The sequence below is a fragment of the Carcharodon carcharias genome, chromosome 13 (genome assembly GCF_017639515.1).
Source record: "Carcharodon carcharias isolate sCarCar2 chromosome 13, sCarCar2.pri, whole genome shotgun sequence".
Classification (NCBI taxonomy): domain Eukaryota; kingdom Metazoa; phylum Chordata; class Chondrichthyes; order Lamniformes; family Lamnidae; genus Carcharodon; species Carcharodon carcharias.
Window position 1 is genome coordinate 106,855,126 of NC_054479.1, and position 21,173 is coordinate 106,876,298.

General features: G+C 37.7%; 1 protein-coding gene across 2 annotated transcripts in view; it reads left to right on the plus strand.

Annotated features, from left to right (window-relative positions):
* Positions 1-20,961, plus strand: part of gramd4a (GRAM domain containing 4a) — a 144,698-nt gene extending 123,737 nt beyond the window's left edge. For both annotated transcript variants that reach the window (XM_041203181.1, XM_041203180.1), the window contains exons 14-19: positions 265-419; positions 8,316-8,463; positions 10,132-10,225; positions 16,573-16,657; positions 17,997-18,065; positions 18,558-20,961. In XM_041203181.1, coding sequence (XP_041059115.1) covers positions 265-419; positions 8,316-8,463; positions 10,132-10,225; positions 16,573-16,657; positions 17,997-18,065; positions 18,558-18,659 — 653 coding nt within the window. In that variant the 3' untranslated portion in view covers positions 18,660-20,961. The remainder of the gene's footprint in view (positions 1-264; positions 420-8,315; positions 8,464-10,131; positions 10,226-16,572; positions 16,658-17,996; positions 18,066-18,557) is intronic.
* The last annotated feature ends 212 nt before the right edge of the window (positions 20,962-21,173 follow it).

Below are 21,173 nucleotides of genomic sequence, written 5' to 3' on the forward strand. Positions count from 1 at the left end.
TAAGGGGAACGACCACCTCCTGGAGCAAAGTGTCCAGGTAACATTCCCCCTTCATGATGTGTGCAGTGTCCGCAGCTTGGCCTCCAGCTCAATGACTAAGCCGAAGCTCCTCCAGGTGCAGGCTCTTGGTGTAAAGGATATGAGAGAGATTTGCATATATGTTCGGATTACTGTCATTCATAGTTTTACTTTTTGTACAAGATTATATGCTTAAGAATAGGTCTTAATTATTTTAAACCAGTGGATTGCATCATTCTGTTTCAGGACTTTATGCAGGAGTAAAGTTTTTTCTCATTGACTTCATCTTCAAACGATGCCCAAGGCTTCGAGAAAAATATGATACTCCTTACATTGTGTGGAAGAATTTGCCCACAGACCCCCAGTTGAAAGAAAGATCAAATGCTGTACTGATGAGGCGGGTAGGTACTTTTGGATAAAAGATCTGCTGTTTGACTTTTTTTGTTTGCAAAAACTAACTCAAGGTCCTGGTTAGTGGCTAGAACACACAGTTAACAATATATTTTGTTTTTTAACATGTTAGTGTTAAATGTCTTGTAACAAAGTTATGAACACTACAAGAGTACAGTGTTGTTACAAATAACGTTAATCCTTCATTGCAAACCCTACAGAACCAACTACACCAAAAGCATTTTCTAAATTTTACTTAGCATTTGTATTTAAAAGCCAAGATGTACAAAAGAAAAATCAAATTATTTTTTCTTGATTGGAAGCAACCATCTGATGTTGGTTCAGCCATTGATCAACACTATTGTCGAGTTTCCAATTTAGTTTGTTGGTATGTGCGTGTGTTGGTATGTGTGTGAAAGAGAGAGAGAATGAGGAAGTGCTGGGCTAGATATAATTCAGAAAATTAATTGTTTAAATTTAGCACCTTGTAGAGTAGCCATGACATAATTTGTTGTCTCTGTTACATATGTTTTATTGTTTCTTTTCCTGCTAGCTGTCAGGGTTTGAAAAGGTAGGGTTTAAGTCTCTAAAAATTTTAAGTATACTGTGTACTTTTAAAATTGTCCGTATTTATAAATTAGATATTGAGTGAAGTGTGATCTAGTTGAAAATTGTTGTTATGTATTGTCTTATTTGTTTTAGTACTATTAAATAGCTTAGTAATTTGCTTTTCGTAGAAAGTGTTAGGGCAATTAAAGGTGTTTTGAAAGTTAGATGTTAAAAGCATTACGCTGAAATCACCTGAAATGTTTTAATGAGGTAGGTAAATTCCAAGTTATTTTTGAGATTGCGACTATATAGCTTTTTAACTTATATCCCTTAAACACAGGATTCCCCTGGTTGCAGACTATCAGCTAGTTGTTTATTACAAGTGAATTTCTAACTATTTGAATTACAAATGTATAGTTTAAAGAGCGTTAAATGCTTTTCTTGAACCATAACTACTGAACCTGTTGCATTTTGTTCTGTTTTAGTGTTAATGGTGTATTGTCTTTTTGTAATGATAGAGCGTGTGTTAAAGGTTAATGTGTCACATGATCTACCTTAAGTGTATTATTAAAGGTCGCATAGGATTGATTCGTTGCACAGAGATCAAATGATTCTTTTCTCTCAACTTTCCAAAAAAGGTTTTAACAGATCACTGTAATGTATCAAATCTCCTTTTTGAAGCTGCACAGAAAAAAATAAAGTTTAAAAACTGAAGCACCAAGTTACCTTTAGGATTAAATATAATCTTTGGTAATAAGTTGATGATTTTAGTGTTGGTTGACTGAATTAGATAATTTGTGAAGCTCTGTTATTGAGTCTTAAAGCTGATGCAAATAATTTTTGCAGTTAATTTTCTATAAAGTGTCATCTCAGTGTAATATCTTTTAGTCTTTTGTTACTTAATCCTTGTACTGCTCTGCCCTGCAATATAGCTTTCCCACTTAATTTCCAGATATTGCTTTGTGAAAATGTGGAAAGTTGCTAACGAAACATATGCCACAATATTTTTTCCTTTCTTTTATTTTAAAAGAATTTTATTTTAAAAGAATTCATCAGGTAAAGCATGTGGCAAGGAAGATGGAAAGATTTAAGGAGATAATGGCAGAGCTCAGCACATAGACAGCTGATTGGATGAAAGGTTTTTGGAATGCAAATGAGAGCAGAGTTAGAAGAAAACAGAGTTTCGAGGTTTTCAGGACTGGAGATGGCTACAGAGATGGAGGGAGATGAGGCCATGAAGGGTTTAACCGCTAGGTAGAAAACTTCATATGAGAGGTATTGGTGATCTGCGAACCATTGTAATACAACAACCCAAGTGATGAGTGAGTGAGCCCATGAAGGATAGGATGGAATATGAGCAGCAGAGTTTTGGATGAGCTGAAGAAGGATGGGTGGATGGGAAGCATACTAGGTGAGCAACTGATTCAAGGATGGGGAAACATTTCAGCCAGAGGGCCACATTTGGGTATGGAAATGCTCAAGAATCGCACAGTTTAGATACAGATAAATTTTGGTACAAATAAACATAAAACCTTTGCTTTGCAATAATTGAACCAAATGTACCCTCTGTTTTGTGCCCTCTTAGCTTGAGGGGAACAATGTAGTTGATCAACCCTCTCGACAATGACATCAAAGTCCAGTGTCGTCCTTGTTGTGGAATGAGGAGCTTCAATGATTGGCAATTAATTAGGATCTGTTGCAAGACTTATTGCATCTCAGCAAAGAAAACGTTTGCTCACACGTGAGTGGAGTCATACAAAACAAAGATTTTCTGTGCCAACTTACAGATATTTGGGAGCTTGAACTCATTCGAGCAAGCCTAAAACTCATCCCGTTTTCCTGGATTGTATTTTCCTTGAAGGTGGTTCAGTGTTTAAGATGCACAGTTTGCTAGGATCTATCCATCAACGTGGATAGATTGAAAAGTCAATGTAGCAAATGTAACACTGCTTTTTCAAGAAGGAAGGGTAAGAGAAAGCAGGACCCTACAGGCCAGTTAACCTAACATCAGTCTTCTGGAAAATGTTGGAAGCCATTATTAAAGACGTCTTATCAATACACTTAGAAAATCATAGTATGATCAAAGTCAGCATGGTTTTAAAAAACTGAAATTGTGTTTGAGAAATTTATTAAAAGCATTTTGAAAATGTAGCCAGTAGGTAGATAAAGGGGAACCAGTAGATATAGTATACCTGGATTTCCAAAAGGCATTCTATAAGGTGCCATGTAAAAGGTTAATGGGCAAGATAGGGGCTCTGGGAGCTGGAGGTAATATATTAACATGGTTAGAGGATTGGTTAACAGACAGGAAGCAAACAGGCATAAATGGGGCATTTTGAAGTTGGCTGGCTGTGACTAGTGGAATGCTGTAAGGATCAGTGGTGGAGCCTCACTATTTACAATTTATATTAAGCACTTATATGAAGAGACAGAAAGTAATGTATCTAAGCTTGCTGACGATACAAAGCTTTGTAGAAATGTAAGTTTTGTGGAAATGTAATCTATGGGGAGGACAAAGGCTGCAAAGAGATAAGACAGGGTAAGTGAGTGGGTAACATGGTGGCAGATGGCATATAATGTGAAGTGTGAGGTTATTTAATTTTTTTGTGAGAATAGAAAAACAGAATTTTTTTTATAAGGCATGGAACTTGCAAATGTTGAAGTGCCGAGAGATTTGAGTGTGTTGGTGCAACGAACATAAAGTTACCATGCAGCTACAGCAAGCAATTAGGAAAGCAAATGGCATGTTGACCTCTATTGCAAGGGGATTGAAGTACAAGAAATAGGTCTTGCTACAATTGTACAGGGCTTTGGTGATACCATACCTTGAATACTGTGTGCAGTTTTGGTCTCCATATTTAAGGATGGATATACTTGTATTGGAGGCAGTACAGCAAAGGTTCAGCTAGAATGGCCCCTGGGATGAGAGGCTGAATAAGTTGGGCCTATGTTCTCTGGAGTTTAGAAAAATGAGAGCTGATCTCATTGAAACATACAAGATTTTGAAGGGGCTTGACAGAGTAGACACTGAGAGGTTGTATCACTGGCTGGGGAATCTAAAATATGGGGGCATAGTGTCAGTATAAGGGCACGATCATTTGGACTGAGATAAGCAATTTGTGAATCTCTGGCATTCTCTACCCCAGAGGGTTGTGGATGCTTCATTGCTGAATATATTTAAGGCTGAAATAGGCAGATTTTTGGTCTCAGGGAATCGAGGGCTGTGGGGAGCAGGTGAGAAAATGGAGTTGAAGCCCAAGATCAGCTATCGAATAGCAGAGTAAGCTCCTGTGGGCCATGTGATCTTCTCTTGCTCCTATCTCTTGTGTTCTTGTGTCACCAAGATTTCTTGTGGAGACCTGAGTCGTAAGTATTTTGTGCCTCGCTGCCGGTACAGGGTATTGCAGCATTTATGCTTCTATATTTCAATCTCTTATCCAGCAGAATTGTAGATTAAGTTTTTTGCTGGGTATACAAACCTGTTACCCTCTGGTTCTTATGCCAGTTACTTTAAATCTGTGTACTCTGGTTACCAACCCTTTTGCCACTAGAAACGGTTTCTCCTTATTTACCTAATCAATACCCTTCATGACCTTGAGCACCTCTATTAAGTCTACCCTTCATTTTCTCTGCCCCCAGGGGAACAGCCCAGCTTCTCTCATCTTCCCACTTAACTGAAGTCCCTTGTCCCTGATGCCATTATAAGTGAGGCTATTGGAACTTATCATGTAAAAAGTTGACAGGACATGTAAAAGATTTTTTAATAGATTATAGATTTATAACCATTCTAGTGACTGAAGGCACTTTTCCGTTTATTACAATGCCTTGGCAGACCTGAGGGTCCCGGATTCAAATCCTGGTTTGTGTATTTAGTTAGCTATCTAGTGCTGTACTACTCCCCACAGCATCATTAGAGGGGCAGGGAAGAAAAGAATAAGTCTGCCCACAAGCATGACCCAGACCTCCCTGTTGCTTGCCATTTCAAAACACCGCCCTGCTGTCATGCCCACAAGTCTGTCCTTGGCCTGCTGCAATGTTCCAGTGAAGCTCAACACAAACTGGAGGAACAGCACCTCATCTTCCAACTGGGCACTTTACAGCCTTCCGAACTTAACATTGAGTTCAACAACTTCAGATCATGAACTCTCTCCTCCATCCCCACCCCCTTTCTGATCCTTTTTGCAACAATTTATAATTTTTTAAATATAATTTTCTTTTCCCACCCATTTTTAAATTTATTTCGATCTATCGTTTTATTTCCACCTTTTAGCCCATTTCGATCCCTTCCCCCCCACTAGGGCCATCTGCCACTTGCTTGTCCTGCTTTCTACCCTTAATGTCACATTCCTTAGATAATATCACGAACATCAACATCCTTTTGTCTATGACATCTTTGGCAATCTCTTCTTTGCCTCCACCTACCACTGGTCCTCTATCCAGCACTACCTGTCCCACCCCTCTCAACCAGCTTATATGTTACCTCATTTCTATATTTCCTTAGTTCTGTTGAAGAGTCATACGGACTCAAAACGTTAACTCTATTCCTCTTCGCAGATGCTGTCAGACCTGAGTTTTTCCAGCTATTTTTGTTTTTGTTTAAGAAAAGAATAGTGTTTATACCTGCTCAAAAGTGTGCATTGGTTCTGGATGTGACAGGAGTTGGATACAGTGATGCCACCTGCATGGCTCCTGCTCCTCCTCGTACCTTAAAATCTGCTAGGAACATTGTCGTTTTGGGAATGTGGCAGAGATCCGGGTCCTTATAGGTGGCGGGAGGAAAGGGATGAGGTGGGGGAGAATGATGTGAAAACAATGGGATGCACCTAAAGTCTGAACTCTTTCGAACCTGTGTTTGTTTGTGTTTGGGTGTGTGTGTGTGGGGGTGTGGGGTGGGTTTTTTAAAAAAAAAATCAGGAGGAAGTATCTATTGTTTCAGTTTTTTGGCATTTCGAATATGTTTTGCTCATTTACTGTGCTTATATCCCGAGTGCAGATGTAGTCCAGATCAGAAGCTCCTGTGGGAGTTTACCCATGTCTGAATTAATTAGTTAAGTCTGGAGGTGACAAAGGTATGGATGTGGATTTTGGTAGAAGATGAACTGAGGCAGGGTCAGAGGTGGGCAATGTTCCCAAGGTGAACTTTGTTGTAGAGAGTATAAGAGGTTGGAAACGCAGCTTGGGGTTGAATAGGATGCTGATGTTGCACAAAGTCTGAGTCAACCTGAGACAGTGGCAAGATACGGAGTTTGTGGTAAAGGCCAAAGATGGAAGCCTTTGATCTTTCCAATGTTTAGAGATTGCAGCTCATCTAGAACTGGATGTCGGACAAGCAGCCTGAATGCTGGAACTTCCTGGTCTGTTTGACTAAGATACAAAGTCTCATCTTTAAGTTATTGAGGTAGTTTTGTGATGTTATTTTACAAACTAACATATGTATCAAATTGGTGTTTGAAATTGTCATATTTGGCAGTTGGCTAAATCTAAATGGAGATAAGAAGTAGAAAGTTGAATTGGTAGGCTTTTTGAGTTTTGTTGAGCTCTTTCTAACTATTATTTTAAATATTTTTGGAGACAGCCAAAATCTCAGAACAATGTGGATTCAGAGGGGGAGAAACATACGTTTCAGCTTGATGTTACACTGCTGCAGCTCTTAGATTCTTTTGATGTTCCTAAAATAAATGGTGTAGCACCCTCCAGTGGCATACGTATTTCAATTTCCTTGTCAGAGGTTGCACTAAGACGACTTTCTTTCTTCCCCTCCAGAAGATGGAATTTTTTTCTGAATCATCAAATGCAAGCTTCAGTTATAATGTGCTGGTAGTTTTAATTTCAGCTATCTATTTTGAAGCATAGATCCAGTTATATTAAATACTTGAGTTTTTTTGACCAGCTATATTCATTTTCATTGAGTGCAGCTCAGGTTGATGAGGTGGAGCTTTCCCCATTTTGATGGCTTTGCGGATATGGTGTGAATTAAGTCCTTAGCTTAATTCCTAGTAGTTGCATATCTACAGTACAAAACTTCATTATATGACACAACATAGCAATAAATTCTGTTGGAGAGAGGCTGTAAAAAGTCACAAAATTTGAGTATTAAAAAGAAACCTCAATTGTTCTAGTTATTCACAAAATGTCAAATTGATGAATTTTTCATTTAACAAATGCAGGATTGCTGCATTACTCAGCCCATCTAAGATTTCAGAGTGCAGCCTTTAAAGTAGCAATTTCTTGTACAAATGCAAAATGTTTCTTTCTTTGGGGTGGGAGAAGAGACACAAAAGCTGCCAACATATGTATCTCAATGTATTGTATCAGATTATGTTTGTAAGTGAGGAATTTTGAAATTTTTCATAAAAAGTAATTTTCACCCTTTCAGACTCTATACTTGAAGATACTCTTACACCTACTATTTGATTTCTCACCCCCGCCCCCCCCCCTCACTTTGTCCTGTCACCAGGTTCCTTTTTTTTTTAACTACTAGCACCCACCAATAATTTTTCCCTGTTCTTTTAAGGGGACAAATTCACTATGTTTAAAAGCACTACTTTTTTTTTTGAGTAAAGTCATTTTCAAGATGCATCCAGATCAACAAAAATCACAGGACACAAACAGCTTAGATGAGGAGGTTGGCACTCCAGTATAACGTACTGTCCATTTAAAAGAAGACTATTTACATTGAGGTCCATTCTTGAATTCCAAAAAGTGCTGCTTCGCTCTGAGAACAAGATGTTTCAGAAATTACTTTAAAACTTGCAAATTTTGTGATTATCTTGAACAACTAATATTGTTTAAAAACCAATTAAGGAAATAATTTTTTGATTTTATACAGATCTTATTCAGTCTAGTGAGCTTTCCTGGATGGATGAGCTCAGTGAAGTCAGTTGATCTTCCTCATCTGAATCTTGTGAATACAAAGTTCTTCGGACTGTAATACTATTGACTATGCTAGAAAAGAGAAGGAATTAGCAATTATACGATGGTTAAAAACAACACACAAGTGACTTGGCCAACAAACTGAATAGGATGACGTGCTGAAACTCATCCTGCAAATTTGGAGAAATCGATGATGAAAAATTCAAAAAAACATGAAAGGGCGAAGGTTAAAATAATGGAAAGATTTTAATTTTATAAATTGATTGCAAATTTTGCTCATTTTAATAACACTTTTCTTTAATAATTGAATATAAATAAATGAGTTTCAACTATTTTTCTCTATATTCTGGAAAGCCAAAGAGTAAAATGGAGGGAGAGGGGAGTCTATTGACCAGTCAATGTTAATTCCCACCATGTGGCTTAAACCTTCATAGTTTAAAGCTTCATATGATCCAGCCCCCAATTTGATTGTGATGTTTCCACAGATTCCGACAGTTGTGTCAAGATCCAATGTTACTACCAACAGCATGTCTGTGTATAGCAGGGAGGATGATGGTGCACGTTCTCACAGCTCCAAAAAAAGCAGCTTCAGTGAGATCTTCAGTTTGGCAGAGAATGAACGACCTTTACCAGGTAGCTACAACAAAATCTTTCTATAATTCATTATAATCCATGATTCTATTTAAAAATACTTTGGAAACTCCTATGTCAGGGTCTGTTAATAGAAAAATCAGTGTTGTTAATATGTGGATGCAGCACTTATTATGCCTATAGATGGTACTATGTGAAGCTTGTTATGAATATTAAATTTATGAAAAGTTAACTGCTACGATGGAGTATATTGAGATTTAATACCAAAAGTGCTGGTTGAGTCTGCAAGTGGTTGCTAGTCCTGGCCACCTTGCTGTGCAACAGCCTAACTTTTTGAGATGGCAGTCGTGTTTATATCAGCAATAGAAAGGTAGTAACTTAAGTTTAGAAATGAGTACAAAACTTTGAAAATATTTCTGCTCCTTTCAACTTTCTTGCACTTCCATTTATCTCACCTCTCTGGTAACTTCCTTTTTAAATTTTCTCAAGCCGTCCACAATAACTTTATGAATCCATGGACCTCTTATCATCTGCTAGTGTCTAAACAAACTCTACATTAGCTCTCCACCTCAACTGAGGAAGTCATCTTCCCCACCCAATCACCACATCCTCCCCAGTCCAACTCTAACCCTTGTTTAGATAATCTGCTCTCCCTCCTCTCAGCCTCCTGCTCTCTATCCCCGCTTGACCTAAATATTGCATTTGCTCTTCACTGCCAATATGCAATGCCATGGAAGATTGACTAGTTTTATCTAAATAAATAGGAACAGGAGTAGGCCATTCAGCCTTTCCCATGCTACTAGATCATGACTGCTCTACTTCAACTCTATATACCTATTTTAGCTCCATATCATTAGATACCCTTAGCTGACAGAGACCTGTCCATCTCAGTCTCGAAAGCTGCAATTGTCCAAGCATCCACTGCCTTCATAATTGTTTATCCAGATTACTGCTCCTTTGAGGGGACTTCTTTGCTTCTTCTTTTGATTGGCCAATCGGCAAAACAGGAGGGATGCAGCGCAAATTCACCAGAATGATATTGGGGTAAAAAAGATTAAATTATGAGGACAGGTTGCATAGACTAGACTTGTATTCCCTTGAGTATAAAAGATTGAGGGAAACTATTTGAGATGTTTAAGATAATTAAAGGATTTGGTAGGGTCAATAGAGAGAAACTATTTCCTTAGTGGGGAAACCCAGAATAAAGGGATATAACTAAAATTAGAGCTAGAATATTTTGTGGTGATATTATAAAGCAGTTCTTCCCTTAAAGGATGGTGAAAATCTTGAAAACCTTTCAAAAAGCTGTTGAGGCAAGGTGAATTGCAAAAATTTGAAAGCTGAGATAGATTTTGTGAGATAACGGTAAGTGGAGATAAGACACAGATCCACCAGAATCTAACTGAATTATGGGACAGTCTCAAAGGACTGAATAGCCTACTCCTGTTTCTGTATTTCTAGTTAGAAGACTGAGTAGCATGCAGACCAGAAATAACATTTGTTATTGTCAGAGTTTAATTTTGCTAATTGTCTATTAAGTCCATTTTTTCCCCCTTGGTCTCAGTGAAGATTTTATTTTGTCAAATGTGAATAAAGACCAATTTCGGAAGAAAAATGGCTTTGTTAGTAGTACAAAACATGCATAACAAATCAGAAATTAAGTTCACTTTTCATGAATATACACGATTAAAAGTTGCACTCTTTTTCCAGTATGTGAAAATGGCTGGCGCTGCTGTCTAATTAACAGGGATAAGAAGATACCCACTGACTACATTCGGAATGGTTTTCTCTATGTGACAGAAAAGTAGGTAATATTACAAGCTTTCTATAGAGACTAAATAGTGTGTAACAAAATATAAATTGTTCAATAATGGTACAATTTAACAATTTTTAAAAATTGCATTTATATATGCCTTTCACAACCATAGGATGTCCCAAAGCGCTTTACAGGCAATGAAGTATTCTTTTGAAGTCTGGTCACTCTTGTAATGTGGGGAATGCAGCAGCTAGTTTGCACATATCAAGATCCCATAAACAACAATGTGATAATGACCAGATAATGCGTTTTTGTGATGTTGATTGAACGATCAATATTGACCAGAACACTCTGCAGGAATTTCCTGCTGCTCTTCGAAATTATGCCATGGGATCTTGTACGTCCACCTGAGAGGGCAAACAGAGACTCAGTTTAACGTCTCATCCAAAAATCAATGCTTCTGACAATGCAGCATTTCCTCAGTACCGCACTGGCATGTCAGGCTTGATTTTAAGACAAAAATCAAACATTTGGAACTACTTAGGACAAGACAACTAGGTTTATTTGTTAAGACAAAATAATGTAAGACAATATCTCGTATGAAGAAGATACTGACTAATATGTTATGATAATTCTACAACCAAAATTTTTTTAAAATCCTGAATGTATTCCGTGCTAAAGTTTGGCTGGCTACCTATCTAGAGCAATTACATAAATGTTTTTCCCATTGATTTTTAAATGTTTCCTGCTCTTTGTTTTTCATTCTTCACATCTAGCCACAATGCCTGTTATCACACAAAGACGATGACACGTTTGTATTTGCTAAAAGAGCCACATATAATTGGTCTTGAATTAATTTATTTGGCACCAGTGATGCACATGTAGTTTTAACTCCAGTACTAGCTAATACTATTTATATGTTAGCTGCTTTAGTGAAGCATCGGAACTTAAAACTAGCAGAACAACTGATTTTAGTGCCACATTTTTCCTAGCATTCAATTGTCTGCTGATTAGTTGGAAGAATAAACCTGGAAGGGTGCCTCACTGGATTATTTCATGGTTTAGTGCTTAATCAAAAATAACAGGTTTTTTAGTCAGTCATTCTATTTATTAGCAGCAGAAGAGGTATATATCTATTCATGGCTATCAGTACATTAGAAAAATGAATTGGCACAAGTGAAACCAAGTTCTAGATTTGTAATATTATGCTAACAGCTAAATTTTGAGTTCATTGTTAACATTAAACAATGTTAATTTATTGTTTTAATGCTTTTCTGAAATACGTTTCCGATTCTGCTCAATTGCAACAAATCACGTGCAGAGCAATTAGATTTAGAGTCCGAGTGAAATTGAGTTTAACTGGAAGAGAGAATGGAATGGTGTTCTCACAATCAGAAACCTTTTATCACCCTTATCCATAATTCAGCACTTCGTGAACAAAAGCTCTTTTTAATGTTCAGCAAAATGTTTATGACAAAGCCTGGTGCTATGACATGAATAAATCACATGCTTATACTTGTACTCGCTTAATATTTAGGAGAATAAGCCCACATGAATGGATAACTTAAGACAGATTACACTGTTTGAGGAAAAAAAATCCTCTCCTGTCTTTTTCAATGATAGCTGCACTATTAAGTTTCACTACAGCCCAGTTGTTGAGTCCTATTTGCTGATCAATTCATTAAGTTTTTACAAGCATTTTGTCTAGATATGGAACTTGCCTAGTAACTTGGTCACCGCTATTTTAATGCCAGCAGTAACCTACTTGTAAGCAGTGTGTTCTGTCACCTGGCAACATTTATTATGAATATTTTAATATTAATTGTTTGCATGTCTTGTTACATTTGTAATTATCTATGAAGCCTGCAGGCATCCCTGAAATAGAGCACTTAGCAATGTTTTTCCTTTTACAAAAAAAAGTCCGTGGTGTTGTTTTAGTCCTGTATTGAGACAAAAATAGAGAATGCTGAAAAAATTCATCAGATCTGGCAGCATCTGTGAAGAATGCAGTCTATCTGTACATGATTTGAATGTAATTTATATTTCTTGCTTTGTAGTTCCTGGTTTAGAATCTAGATGTCTTAGTGAGGATTTTTCAATCCGACTGATTGAAGCACCATGCTGTTGTTTGTCCTGCTCACTCTCACCACGTCTCCTCTGTAAGGGGCAGAACGCCACATCAGATGCCCGATGACAGCACATCTTCCCTCAGAAGCTAGCATTGTGGACAACAGGGCCATCCTTTCACCACTGACTGAAAAATTTGGGCCATTCTGTTTTAAAAAAAATCATCTAGTTTTGAGGCAGCATATATGAGGCAACTTTTACTTTTGAAAACTTGACTTTCAATGTTTTCTACTATCAATTAAAGAAAACCTTTAATGGTCCCAGAGAGCAGTTCATACAAGCTCTTAATATATAACTTGGTCTTCAGATACTATTTAGTTTGAAAATTATTTTTCTTTTTGTGCCACATCAGCACAATCTCTTGCTCTTTTCCTGTTCACAGTATAATGATGCCTGCTGTGTATGCGATAAGTACGTATCGCCAAGACATTGGTGCAAGTCTCTGTCAGCAGCATAAATACTTGACAGGTTACCATATTTTGTGGTCATGGTTTGCTAAGCAGCTGAAGCATTCACATCCTTCCTGTATAAGTTAGCAGGGTGGCTGCATTCTATCTAGGCAATCTGGACCCTCCCATTTATTAAGCAAAATTGCAGAGTTTTCCCAAAACTAGACAAGGTTAAAGCCCACAGTAAAAGGATAGATTGCATATGGACTGTTGAAGACTCGGGCTTGATGGGCTAAATGGCATCTGATTTTATGCTTTCTAATCTAATTCATTGGTAATCACAAAGAAAGAACACTTCTCAAAAAATTGACCTCCGAGTGAAAAATATGAAAATCAAGCAAGTCGGCAAAATTGTTTGTTGCCTAAATATCAAGTGACTAGAATAATAAAAAAGTTATCAGCTAGACCTTGCAATATCATGTAGAGCTTGAATATCAACTAGAATATTTATGTAATAAAAACAGCAAATTATGGAAGTACTCGGGTCAGGCGACATCTGTGGAGGGAGAAACAAGAAACAAGTGTTTCAGACTGATCGTCTTTTATCAGAGCTGGAAAAAGTTAGAGATGGAACAATTTTAAGCAAATACAGATGCAGGAAAAGTGAGAAGGAGAGGAATGGACAAAGGGGAAGATCTGTGGTGGGGTGGAAGTCAGGAGGAATTAAATGACAAGAGATTATGGTGTAAGGCAATAAGGGCTGGCAATGGGACAAGTGAAGAAACAAGAGTTAGATCTAGAGATGGTGTAAATGGCAATAGCAGAATCATTACTAACTGTTCTGTTGTAAAGAGGTGGGGAGTGACGGTTATGATCTGAAATTGTTGAACTCATTTTTAAGTCCGAAAGTGCCTTAAGATGTGCTGATCTTCAGGCTTCTGTTGAGCTTCATTTGAACAGTGTGGGAGGACAAAGCGGGAAGGGGTTGAAGAATTAAATTGTCAGATAGCTGAAAGTGATCATCCAATATACGTTTGATTTCCCCAGTGCAGAGGAGACCATGTTGTGATCAACGAGTACAACATGCTAAATTGAAAGAAAGACAAATAAATTGCCGTTTCACCTGGAAAGACTATTAGGGGGTCCTGGGTGGTTAGAATGGGGGGGAAGTAAGAATGGGGGGGAAGTAAAGAGCCAGGCGTTGTATCTCCTGCACTCGCACAGAAAGGTAACGTGGGAATGGGTAATTGAAAATTAGACCATTGTGCTATGGAGGAAATGGTCCCTTCATAATATTGAAAAGGGACGGGTAGGTGTGTTTATTGGCATCATGCTGGAGGTGTGGAAATGATGGAAGATGATTTGTTGAATGTGAAGGCCAGTGGGATAGGTGGTGAAGACGAGGGGAACCCTGTTGTGTTTATTTATTATTCTTTTATGGAATATGAGTGTTCCTGGCAAGGTCAGCATTTGTTGCCCATCCCGAATTGCCCTTGAGCTGCTGTCTTGAACTCTGCAGCCCATCGGGCACACTAACACCCACAGTATCGCTGGGAAGAGAGTTCCAGGATTTTGATCTTGTGACAGTGAAGCAACAGTAATATAGTTTCAAGTCGGGATGGTGAGTGACTTAGAGGGGATCTTGCAGGTGGTGGTGTTCCCATGTGTCTGCTGCCCTGTCCTCCTGCGTAGTAGAGGTTGTGGGTTTGGAAGATGCTGTTGGAGGAAGCTAAGTTGCTGAAGTGCATCATACACATGGTAGACACTGCTGTCATCGTGTGCCGGTGGCAGTGAATGTTTAAGATGGTGGATGGGGTGCCAATCAAGCAGGCTGCTTTTACATGGAAGATGTTGAGCTTCTTGAGTATTGTGATACATCCAGGCAAGTGGAGAGTGTTCTATCACACTCCTGACTTGTGCCTTGTAAATGAAGGCCAGATTTTAGTGAGTTAGGTCGTCACAGATTTCCAAGCCTCTGACCAGGTGGCATGGACCTTGTATTTATATAGCTGGTCCAGTTAAGTTGTTGGGCAATGGTAAACTCCAGGATGTTGTTGATGGGGGATTCAGCGATGGTAATAAATCTCAAGGGAGGTAGTTTGATTCCCCCTTGTTGGAGATAGCCTTTGCCTGGCACTTTTTGGTGTAAATGTTGCTTGCCATTTAGCAGCCTAATGCTGAATGTTGCCTTATTTCTGACCTTATGTTGGAGAGAAAGTAATTTATGAAACAACTGAAGATGGTCAGGTTTAGCAAACTACCCAGAGGAACTCCTGCAGCTGTATATTGGGGTTAAGCTGATTGGTCTCCAACAACCACAACCATCTTCCTTCAGGGCTCCAGCCCTGAGTTTTCCCCTGATTCCCACTGACTTCAGTTTTGCCAGAGCTACTTGATGTAACACTCAGTCAAATGCTGCCATGATGTCAAGGGAAGTCCTCTCACCTCACCGCTGGAATTCAGCTGTTTTGTCCAAGTAATCCAAGACTGCAATGAAGCCTGGAGTCACGTGGAATCCAAACTGAGCATTGGTGAGCAGATTATTGCTGTGTAAGTGCTGCTTGATAGCACTGTCAATTACACCATCCATCAGTTTGCTGATGATTGAGAAAATGATGGGGAGTTAATCAGTTGAATTGGATTCCTCGTACTTTTTGTGGACAGGAGATACCTAGGCAATTTTTCACATTGCCGGGTAGATGCCAGTGTTGTAACTGTACTAGAACAGTTTGGCTAGAGGCACGCAAGTTCTGGAGCACGTCTTCAGTTCTATTGCCAGGATGTCGTCAAGACCCTTAGCCTTTGCAATATCCAGTGCCTTCAGCTGTTTTTTGATATCACATGGAGTGAATCATAGCGGCTGAAGCTGACATCTATGTTGGTGGGTACCTCAGGAGGAGGCCAAGATGGATAATCCACTCAGCACTTCTGGCTGAAGATGGTTGCAAATGCTTTAGCCTTGCCTTTTTCACTGATGTGCTGGGCTCCCCCATCATTGAGGATTGGGATATTTGTGGAACTGCCTCCTCCTGTTAGTTGTTTAATAACAATGTTACAATTGGGCCTGAGAGAGGTAGGTTAGTGTGTGTGAGCAGAGTAGGAAAACTCAGCTGATGTCACATTGGCTGTTCCCAATGAAAAGATCTAGTGAGGGTAGGAGGCCTAGAGAGTGGAGGGGGTGGGGGGAGGGAATCCTGGTGGAACAAGAATTCTGTAGCTCAAAGGGTCTACTGTGTGGTTTGGGGCAGGGGGTGCAGAAATTGCATAGAAGACTTCTGGTCAAGGAAATGGGTCAAGGTGAAGGTAGAAATGGAAGAGCTTTGCGTCACACTAAGCTCAAAATTCATTGAGAAGGGGATGAAGTTGAGGCCTTTGCTGAGGTTTGATCATTTGGAATCAAAGAGGCGAAGGTCAGAGTGGATCGTGAAAACTCAGCAAGGCATGAGATTGGAAGGAGGAATGGCTTCAGACAAGTGAGGTGAAGAATGTTTAAGTGCTATTTGTAGTAGGAAGTAGGAGGACAATATATTTGATGTCTAGTGTTACGAATATTTATAATTTGCTCTTTTACACTTTTGTGCATCGAATACTCCTTTTTCTTATTTGATTTTTTTGTTAAATACAAAACAAACCAGATATAAATGCCACGTTATGCAACTGAAATCCCTAAATGATACTAGGATCAGTTATCTTAGGCATTTAGGACCACATGTCAAATGCTGTGTACAGCCTTTGATGAAAGATCACAGACCTGAAATGTTAACACTGTTTCTCTCTCCACAGATGCTGAATATTTCCAGCATTTTCTGTTTTTATTTTAGATTTCCTGCATCCACAGTATTTTGTTTGAATATACAGTTTATTCTTCTTTTCCTCCAGTTATTTATGCTTTGAAAGTTCCAAGTCTGGTTCATCTAAGAAAAATAAGATCATAAAACTAAAAGAAATTACAGATATTCAAAAGGTACGTTTCTGATCTGAGAGTTTTCGTTTTGCTTTCTTTTATTTGTTCATGGGATTTGAACGTTATGGCAGGGCCAGCATTTGCCTGTTCTTAATTTCCCTTGAGAAGGTGATAGCCTTTATTAAGCTTTAAACTTTAAAAGTTTAAACTTTTTGAATTGAGCTTAAACTTTGAAAGTTGCATTTTGACTTTTTTTTAGGTATTTTTGTCTTTTTCTGTTCTGAAATTGGAAGTCATGAGTAGTTTACTAAGAATTACATGTATTTCACAGTTGTAATGTGCCTAGATATTTTATGTTGGAGCTTATATGAGTGCCTTTTTTTTATGTTCTTGTTTTAGTATTTTACATTACCTTTGAAATGTGCTGATCTTTCTGTCCAAAACCTCGTATGTGCTTTCATTGCATCAACATCTGTGAGAAGAGCATTACACCATAAAGAAGCATTGGATGATCTGATAAGAGCAATATGTGGAATAGAGGGGCATTGCTTCAGAGTTTGAAAATTATGTTAAATATGTTATATATCAGCTTGGATTTATACAATGCCTTTAATTTAAAAATAATGTAAGTTGCTTCATATATATCACCTATAGTCAAAGGTTTAAAATATCTCCATAGCAGTAAAATATTCTTACATTTTCAAGAAATGTGTTTTAATAGTGGGTTAATAATTTTGTTTCATAGAAACATCGGTTTCTCCCAAAACATGAACACAAAACAAGTGTGGCCTTTTCCTGTTCCTATATTATTATTATTTCTAGTAGAAATATGATATTTGATGCTTTCATACTATTTAGCTTTTGTCGTGCTATAATGAAAAATTTCATGCTGTTCAAGAATGCTATAGTAACGTGAACATAACGGAGCCTACCCAGCACCCTGTATATTTTTATATAATCTTAAGACACTGGAGATGACACAAACTTGTTTGATTTTAAAGGCAGCATCTAATTTTTTAAAAGGATCAAATGGAATATTCTAAGTAAAAGCAGACAATGGTGGAAATATTCAGCCAATCAGGCAGCATTTGTAGAGAGAGGCACAGAATTAATGTTTCAAGTCAATGACCTTTTATCAGACTAGTTTGATGACCTACATCTACTTACCAGTGCCACAGGAGTGTACATATTTTCCTCCTGATTTGGCTCCAAGTGACATTTAAAAACAAACACTTTTTTAACTAGATTATTGCAGAAGTATAATTGTCTCACTAACTATATATTCTTATTTACTTGGACCATAGCCTAAAAAGTTAATCTCAACTCTCAAAATACTAATCATTTCCTTTATGCATTATTTTTTTATCTCTTCATTTTTTCTGTCTGTTTGCTCCCACAGTATAAAGTTTTGTCTGTTTTACCTGGATCGGGAATGGGTATTTCAATAACTACTCCATATACGCAAAAGGTAAATCATTTCTTCCTTTGGTGATGAGGTTTAGTGTTTCAGATATTCAGCTTTAAAGTAAAAATGAAAATTCTACTCGATTTGAAGGTGTTCTTGTATCCCCTTAAGATCCTCTTCTCAAAATCCTTTAGAGGAAGATTCAACTGTATGCTCAGGATGGGCATATAATGTTATTAGTCTTGTGAGGCCACAAAGAATCACAGCAAAACAATGGTGTGCATTGCTGTACTAAGGTTTGGTACTCCCTTGCACAGGGTAATAACATGAATTATCCTCCATTTATCTTATGTTTTATGTACACTGATAACAGGATAAATACAGTGTGACACCTGATTCTGTTATAGAGACCATGCTTGCTTTTCAGCACGTAATCCAATAATGCATATTATATAGAATTGTGTTACACTGAAAGGAAGGAACTTCTTGCTTATTATGGTGATCTAATTCCTATTTCCTTGAATTCCAGTGAAACTATTTTTTTTTCTTTTTTAGCCACTGGTATTCGGTGCTATGTTGCACCGAGATGAAGCCTTTGAAGCAATAAATTGTCAACATACCAAAATAGCGTCCAGTGCATCCAGTAACGAAACTTAACCATGTTCTTACAATAAGGCAGAATTCATGTATACAATAATATGGAAATGAGCAGTTGGACAAGAACTTCCATTAGCTGTTTGATATTTGTGATGGATTTTGTACTTAATTGGAATAGATGGTTTATAATCTGTATATTTTTAACTTGCTGTTTAGTTATTTTACATTTTGGTGAGAGTTCTTCACAAAAGTGCTGTTACTTTCATAGTAATCCCTGCACAGTAAGCACTTTTGGCATTTGTTTACAAGCATTTTAAATGTTAGGCTAAATTGGGGTAGGGGAGAATTGAGAGCGGTTTTTAAAATAAAAGTAAGATAAAATTTGGAGTCAAAAACTTGCAAAATCTGAATGCCAAGATTGTATACTTTTCAGTGTCCGTTTCAGATGGCAAGAGTATTGTTTGAGGTAATTATCCTGTCAGAAGGATCTAGTAAACTAAGTGAAGTGAATATGTTGCACCCTAGCCCTGACAATTGGACATTATAGATATTAAGCAATTGTTCAGAACATTCATACATTGTGAAGTGATTGGTTAAACATTAGCATGAAAGGGTCAGAGTATAATATAGCCACTTCTACATATATCACAAACCACTTCGGTAATAATCTCATCCAGTGTTTCATGGTAGTGAAATGTAATTACTAAAACATTTTTTTAAAACTCTGTTGCATGTTAACTACCTATTCAGTCAATTTCTCTGGATTGAAGATTCCAACCCCACTCCTTCCACAGGCTTTGCTCAGATGTTGCAAGGAAATGTGTGGAAAGATTAGTGCTTTGCACAGTTTTCCACAGGCAAGATTGAATACCATGCCTATGTCATTTAATGCGCAATACTTTGATAGTTCTTGCTAACTCCTTTCCAAAAAGGCTGGTTCTTGACCAAAACTTAGATTTTCCAGACATTGCAAAAAAAAACTTGAGGGGTTTATCTGACTCCATTTTGTTTTCTTGTGTAAGTAAAAGCATGGTCCATGTCCACTGCATTAGTGACATTTTCTCTTACCCCTTTTTTTAAGTTGCACCATTGTCAAATTTATTTCCAAGGCTTTATCAGCAGCACAGTTATTGGATCACACATAGAAGTGGTATCAAGTGACACTTTCCAATATTCCTCCTCTCCCTTTGTGAAAAAGCCTACCTTCGTTCGGTGTCTTTTCTTCAGAGAGCCAATTCTGGGAAATCACAGACATGAACCCATGTCCTGCTTCTCAATGGTATGGTTCAAAGATACAATGGCTCTGAAGATTCCTATAAATCTGTTCCTTTCTCTTTCATTTTTAGCTGTTGTCAGTGTTCAGGGTGGAGGCTATCTGCACTGAACTTTAAATCTCCTCCAATATCTCCATCACAAAAGGTTAGAATGTTAAAGATGCCAGGTGTTTGCAAATCCCATTACTTTCTGGTATTTAGTAAATTCTTTCGATCATTTTAGCAATGTTATGCAGCAGCTGCTCCCTGCCATTGCACGTACTTGCCCAATTCAAAAGTCAGCCCCGTCAGAATGTATAAATGTAATGACTGACAGACCTCCAAAGGATACAACCTTCAGAGATCTGCAAAGCTGCCAGTTACCAACTCTCTTAAGATGTTCTGACTCACTTTTTATTTGTCCAATTGCTAATGGAATTTATACTGTATGTGAAGATACCTGAAACACGCTGAATATTTTTAGTTTATTAATATAACTCATACTAACTATATGTACCAATTTCTTAGATTTGTTCAAGGTTTAATTTGTCACAACTTCTGATTTAACACCATTAAAACAGCAAATGGTAGGTTTGTGATGTATAGTTTCATGAAGTGCAAACATTTGCCAAGCTCTCTGCACCTTTAGTTTACTGTTAATGTGGGTATGTTTACTGAGGGCTAATTTTTCAGCTTCTGGATTAGAAGTGCATTTGTTGGTTTGGATCCCTTGTAGGATACAAGCTAGCAACTATTTTAAGTTTAAAAAAAAATAATGTAAACACTTTGTAAAAAAAAATCAACTGGTAGTTTTTAACTAAGGCAATTTATTTTCTTAATATCCCCAATCATGAAAAAGCAGTTGCCATTCTTGATAAGCATTAGATATATTAACTGTCTACATATTGAAAGTTGTGCATAATTGTTTTTGGTATCATGTAAAACTTTTGGTGTAAAGAAAGCAGAAAATATTAATAGATCCAGAAAATATAACTTAACCCTATAAACTTGCAAGCTTCGCATCATGTTTATTGTAAAAAGAAAACAAAGTCTTGTAAAAAGTCACGTAATTTTTTTATTTGAAATAAATGGTTCTGTAAAAAAAAAAACCCTCCTGTATTATGGCTCTATAATGTACACTACCATTGATACTGGATGAGGAGTAATGAAATAATCTCAGGACACTGCTACTTCAGGAAATTTGTGTCATTGTACTTTTCATTTTAGTGGAGATGATAGCATAGTGGTATTGTTACTGGATTAGTAATCCAGAGGGCCAGGCTAATGCTCAGGGGGCATAGGTGCAAATCCCACCTTGACT